This window comes from Rhinopithecus bieti, unplaced genomic scaffold (genome assembly GCF_001698545.2).
Source record: "Rhinopithecus bieti isolate Rb0 unplaced genomic scaffold, ASM169854v2 scaffold_14454, whole genome shotgun sequence".
NCBI classification, from domain to species: Eukaryota; Metazoa; Chordata; class Mammalia; order Primates; family Cercopithecidae; genus Rhinopithecus; species Rhinopithecus bieti.
This window is the reverse complement of record NW_016808228.1, coordinates 681188-687547: the sequence shown is the minus strand read 5'-3', so window position 1 is coordinate 687547 and position 6360 is coordinate 681188. Positions and strand designations below refer to the sequence as shown.

The following is a 6360-nucleotide window of genomic DNA, read 5'->3' as shown; positions in this document are numbered from 1 at the left end:
TTTTTTTTTTTTTTTTTTTTGAGACAGAGTCTCACTCTGTTGGCAGGCTGGATTGCAGTAGTGCAATCTCAGCTCACTGCAACCTCCGCCTACTGGGTTCAAGTGATTCTCCTGCCTCAGCCTCCCGAGTGCCCAACACTATGCCCAGCTCATTTTTTGCATCTTTAGTAGAGACGGGGTTTCACCATGTTGGCCAGGCTGGTCTCGAATTCCTGACCTCATGATTCGCCCACCTTGGCCTCCCAAAGTGCTGGGATTACAGGCATGACCGACTGCGCCCAGCCGGTCTGCATCTTCTTTAGGCCCTTCTTGTTGTGCTTCTTGGCAAAGCACATATTCCTCAGGAACTTGGGGTCCATCCCCTTAAGAGATTTGTATCTTTGTGATTGGGGTTTCTTGATGCCATTTCTGTGCAGTTTACAGCCTGATTGTGTGAGGTGTGGTTCTTGGATTTGGCCATGTCTACAGCATAACCTGTGGCTCCCTTCCTTTGGGTTTTTAGAGAGATTGCCTTATAGCAAATACAGCGTGGGATGTTGGCAGACTGTTGACCAGGGGGTCTTCTGATTCCCCACCTAAGCTCTTTGCAGAATATTTCCTTGCTCATCTTCAGGTATATCTGTAAATAATCATAGCATCCTGTTATTTTGCTTGTAAGCACCTCATATCCTTCATTCTTTAGGCACTGTGACCCCTGAGATGTTCAAGAAGATGTCCAACTCAGAGATCATCCAGCACCTAACAGAGCAGTTTAATGAGGTGGAAGAAGACGATTGGGATCCTCTTACTCCTCTTATTTCAAAACAATGCCTATTATCCCCTTCTTTTTGATTCTGTGAAATAGGGTAGCTTTTAGAAGGAGGAATTCAGTCTCTTGGGGGTAAAAGAGATCTGAATATGCCTCTCAAATTGGGGAGAATACCTGGAAATGAGGTATAACAGAGGTATTTTTACTAGACTGTTGGGTTTTGACATCCAAGCCCGTATGACTTCATGGACCTTGTGATAACTTTCCCATCCTTTTCATGCATCCTTTTGTAGGACTCGGGGGACTATCCTCTGACAGCTCCAGGTCCATCCTGGAAGAAGTTCCAGGGCAGCTTCTGTGAGTTTGTGAGGACATTGGTCTGTCAGTGCCAGTACAGCTTCCTCTATGATGGCTTCCCTATGGACAACCTCATCTCCCTGCTCACTGGCCTCTCAGACTCACAAGTCCGCGCCTTCCGTCACACTAGCACCCTGGCTGGTGAGCATTCCTTTTTACTCTGGACATTCTTCCAGGGATTTATAGGACTTTCCTCTGTTCTCCCATTCAGGGTCTTATTTCCTACCTGCATCTTGGCTTTTCACTTCAAGGCCATTCCTCTTTTATCCTAAACTTCAATACAGTTTCTCACTAGTGGAATTTTGAGAAGGGGTAGATCACAGCAACAATTTCCAGGCTTAATATTTTTGTCAGAGCTCACGACTAGGGGTATGCTGATGGTTAGAAGAAGACCACAAGAGTTAGAGGGAAACAGTCCACTCTAGGACAGGCAGTCTTAGGATTTTAGGGTCACCCTGCTCTGGCTTCTCATTTTCATTCTGTTTTTTCCTTCGACTCATCCTCCTCTGACCTAAATAATGATTTCTTTATCTCTTTTTCCTTACTCAAAGCCATGAAACTGATGACCTCCCTGGTAAGAGTTGCCCTCCAACTGAGTCTGCACCAAGATAACAATCAGCGTCAGTATGAGGCTGAAAGAAACAAGGGGCCAGGGCAGAGGGCGCCTGAGCGGCTGGAGAGCCTGTTGGAGAAACGCAAAGAGGTGAGGAGTGTTCCCTGCTTCTTCCTTCCCTTTTTCCTAACTTGCATCCACTTCTGCCACAGACCCCTTATCAGGCCCTGGGCAGTCTTTCAAGATCATGGATAACAGAGTCTGGCAATAGTTTCATAGACCCATCCTGTAAGGGGTCATTGCATGCTCATCTTGTTTCTGGATTGTGGGCTCAATAAATAATGTGTAATTTAGAGTTCTCTCTAATTCCACTTTTGCTAAGTTTTTCTTTGTCAGCACTCATTGTCAGAAGTGTTTAAGTGCTGTACCTGCCTGTCATGCAAGGAATTTTTGACCTACTTGTCAAGTGTGCATGCAGTGTGCAAGTGATCGCAGGAGTACTAAAAGGCAACCATTGACAAGGGAGACCAAATTTTCAAGGAATGGAAAGAGCACAGGCCTTCCAGTGAACTCCTGGCTTTAAATTCTGTTCCATTTAGTCACTAGCTCCATAGCCTTATGTAATCTCTCTTCAGTTTTCTTTTCGTTAAAAAAAAAAAGGGATAATCTCACCTTTTTGTGAAGAATAAATGAGATGATGAGTAAATTTCCTCAGCTGGCACATAGTAGATACTTGTTTTGTTTCCTTTTAAACTTAAGGATGACCACTGGAGGGCATAAGCCGTAGCAAAATCTTTTACGCTGATGAAATCTTTAATCAGCTGGGTCCATCATAAGAGTAACACTACTGATGTGTTCTCCTCACTCTCTGTTAGTGTCTTAAGACCCCTCCTGTGAGGTTGGCAGGGCTCACCATGTCTGACCATATCATTTGGCTGTTTCTCCAGCCCTCACAAAAGATCTCTTCCATTCTAAATCACTAGAGAAGGAAACTTTCTACTTCCCTCATTCTCTTTTGTTATTTTTCATTGTCAGGTTGATCTTAAAAGCTTATGTGTATTAATCTATCCTGGATTTTAAATTATGTATACTAGTGCAAATCTTTCTCTTTTTTTTCTTTTTTTGGCTTCTCCGGGCTCTAGCTTAATCAATTATCATTATAATTCTCCCATTTTATCCTTAATTTCTTTCTCCCCACTCTTTTCTTCTCTCCACTTATAAATGTATGTAGGCTCTTGGATCTTTATTTCATTCTGCTTCTCTGTGAGTTACTCTTTTTTCCATCCTTCCTTTTAGGATAGTATTTCCTTACTTCTTTGATGTCCAACTAACTGAATCCTTTTTGCTACCTAGCTTATTTCCCCATTTTTCTTTGAAACTGTTCTTTCCAAACCAATGACTTCCTAATTCCTAAAGCCAGTAACCTTTTCTCAGTCTCCCTTTCCCAAATATTTTACATATTTGCTTCACCTATTTTTGCTATTTTACTGTAAAATATGGACATATAGGTACTTCAGCCCTAATGACTTAAGTATGTCCTGTCGAAAATGATACGTTGTTCTTACATAATTGAAGAGGTGGGATCTGTTGTCTTAAAGAATGTTCCCTTTCTCCTTATAATTCTGTTTCTTTAGCATCTATTCATGTGATCCAGGATTTTTCAACAATGGCACTATGGATGTTGAGGGGCTGTCCTGCCATGGTAGGATGTTTAGCAGCATCTCTGGCCTTTTATCTACTAGATAGATACCAGTAGTACCCTGCCCCCTCCCCCCCACCAAGTTGTGGCAGCTAAAAAAATCTTTAGACACTACTAAATCTCCCTTGGGGAACAAAATTAGCCCCAGTTAAGAACCACTGATCTAATCCCTTTCTTCTCATTTTTGCTAGTTCCACTTCTATTAACTGCACTTAACAAAAAATTTGTTTTCCAAATTGTTAGAAACATACGGGCATCATACCTCGAAGATCTTGCAGGTTCAATTCTAGACCACCACAATAAAGTGAATGTTGAAGTACAATGAGTCACACAATCAAAAAATCGAAATTTTTATTTCTCAGTGCATATGAAAGTTATGTTTACACTGTAGTCTGTTAAGTGTGCAAGACTATTGTCTAAGAAACAGTGTATGTACCTTAATTTAAAATATTTTATTGCTAAAAAGTGCTAATGGCAATCTGAACCTTTAGCGAGTTATATCTTTTTGTTGGTGGAAGGTCTTGCTTCCATGTTGATGGCTGCTGACTGATCAGGGTAGTGGTTGCTGAAGGTTAGGGTGGCTGTGGCAATTTCTTAAGACAACAGTGAAGTTTGCTGCATCTATTGACTCTTCCATTTACAAAAGATTTCTCTGTAATATGAAATGCTGTTTGATGACATTTTACCCACAATAGAAATTCTTTCAAAACAAGAGTCAATTCTCTCAAGCCCTCGTGCTGCTTAATCAGGTAAATTTAGGTAATAGTCTGAATCATTTGTTGTCATTTCAACAATATTCACAACCTCTTCACCAGAAATAGATTCCATTTCAGGAAACCACTTTCCTTGCTCATTCGTAAGAAGTAATTCCTTATTCGTTCAAGGTCATGAAATTCTAGCAATTCAGCCACATTTTCAGTCTCTACTTCTAGTTCTCTTGCTATTTCCACCATATCTGTAGTTACTTCCTCTACTGAAGTCTTAAACCTCTCAAAGTCATCCATGAGGGTTAGAATCAACTTAACTCTTGTTAATGTTGATATTTTGACCTCCTCCCATGAACCACAAATGTTCTTAATGGCATTTAAAACGGTGAATCCTGGCCGGGCGCGGTGGCTCAAGTCTGGGAGGCCGAGACGGGTGGATCACGAGGTCAGGAGATCGAGACCATCCTGGCCAACACAGTGAAACCCCATCTCTACTAAAAAAAAATACAAAAGACTAGCCGGGCAAGGTGGCGGGCTCCTGTAGTCCCAGCTACTCGGGAGGCTGAGGCAGGAGAATGGCGTAAACCCAGGAGGTGGAGCTTGCAGTGAGCTGAGATCTGGCCACTGCACTCCATCCAGCCTGGGCGACAAAGCGAGACTCCGTCTCAAAAAAAAAAAAGACAATGGTGAATCCCGGCCAGGCACAGTGGCTCACACCTGTAATCCCAGCACTCTGGGAGGCCAAGGCAGGTAGATCATATGAGGTCAGGAGTTTGAGACCAGCCTGGCCAACATGGAAAAACTCATCTCTACTAAAAATAACAAAATTAGCCAGGTGTGGTTGTGTGTGCTTGTAATCCCAGCAACTTGCAAGGCTGAGACAGGAGAATTGCTTGAACCCAGGAGGCAGAGGTTGCAGTGTGCCAAGATCACACCACTGCACTCTAGCCTGCACTATGGAGACTCCATCTCAATAAATAAATAAATAAATAAATAAATAAAAGTAAAGTAAAGTAAAGTAAAATGGTAAATCCTTCCCAGACGGGGGGTTGGGTTGTTCTGGTTTTTGTTTTTTGTTTTGAAGACAAGGTCTGGCTCTGTTGCCTAGACCAGAATGCACTGGTATAGTCACAGCTTACTGCAGCCTCAACCTGCTGTGCTCAAGTGATGTTCCTGCCTGATCCTTCCAAATTTCTGGAACTACAGATTGCATACTACACCTGGCTAGTTTTTGTTTTGTTTCTGTAGAGACAGGTTCTCACTATGTTGCCCAGGCTAGTCTTGAACTCCTGGGTTTAATCAGTCCTCCCACCTCAGCCTCCCAAAAAGTTGGGATTGTAGGCATGAGCCACCATGCCTAACCCCAGGAGGTTTTAAATGGACTTTGCCCAAATCATCGGAGGAATCACTGTGGCAGCTATAGCCTTTTGAAATGTATATTTGAAATAGTAAGACTTGAAAGTTGAAATTACTCCTTGGTTCCATGGGCTGCAAAATGGATGTTCTGTTAGTAGGCATGAAAAAAGCAACATGGATCTCCTTGTACATCTTCACCAGAGCTCTTGGGTGACCAGGTACATTGTGATTGAACAGTAATATTTTGAAAGGAATCTTTTTTTTCTGAGCCATAGTTCTCACCCATGTGCTTAAAATATTCAGGAAACCATGCTGTAAACAGATGTGATATCAGTTAGGCTTTGTTGTTTCATTTATGGACATAGGGAGAGTAGATTTAGCATAATTCGTAAGGACTATAGGATTTTTAAAATGGTAAATGAGTGTTGGCTTCAGCTTAAAGTCACCAACTGCATTAGCCCCTAACAAAGAGTCAGGCTGTCCTTTGAAGCTTTGAAGCCAGGCATTGACTTCTCCTCAATAGCTGTGAACGTCCTAGATGGCATTTTCCAATATAAGGCAGTTTAGTCCACATTGAAAATCCATTGTTTAGTGTAACCACCTTCATCAATGATCTTAGCTAGATTTTCATGATAACTTGTTGCTTCTCTGTCAGTATTTGCTGCTTTACCTTGTACTTTTATGTTACGGAGAGGGCTTCTTTCCTTAAACTTCATGAACTAACTTCTAGCTTCAAACTTTACTTTTGGCCGGGCGCGGTGGCTCAAGCCTGTAATCCCAGCACTTTGGGAGGCCGAGACGGGTGGATCATGAGGTCAGGAGATCGAGACCATCCTGGCTAACACCGTGAAACCCCGTCTCTACTAAAAAATAAAAAAAAAAAAACTAGCTGGGCGAGGTGGGCCTGTAGTCCCAGCTACTCGGGAGGCTGAGGCAGGAG

At 42.4% G+C, this 6360-nt stretch overlaps 1 protein-coding gene across 10 annotated transcripts in view; it reads left to right on the top strand.

Annotated features, from left to right (window-relative positions):
* The window catches only part of STAG3 (STAG3 cohesin complex component), a 45612-nt gene that overhangs the window by 15374 nt on the left and 23878 nt on the right, over positions 1-6360 (top strand). For all 10 annotated transcript variants that reach the window (XM_017886053.1, XM_017886051.1, XM_017886054.1 and 7 more), the window contains 3 exons: positions 683-759; positions 1042-1246; positions 1657-1808. In XM_017886053.1, coding sequence (XP_017741542.1) covers positions 683-759; positions 1042-1246; positions 1657-1808 — 434 coding nt within the window. The remainder of the gene's footprint in view (positions 1-682; positions 760-1041; positions 1247-1656; positions 1809-6360) is intronic.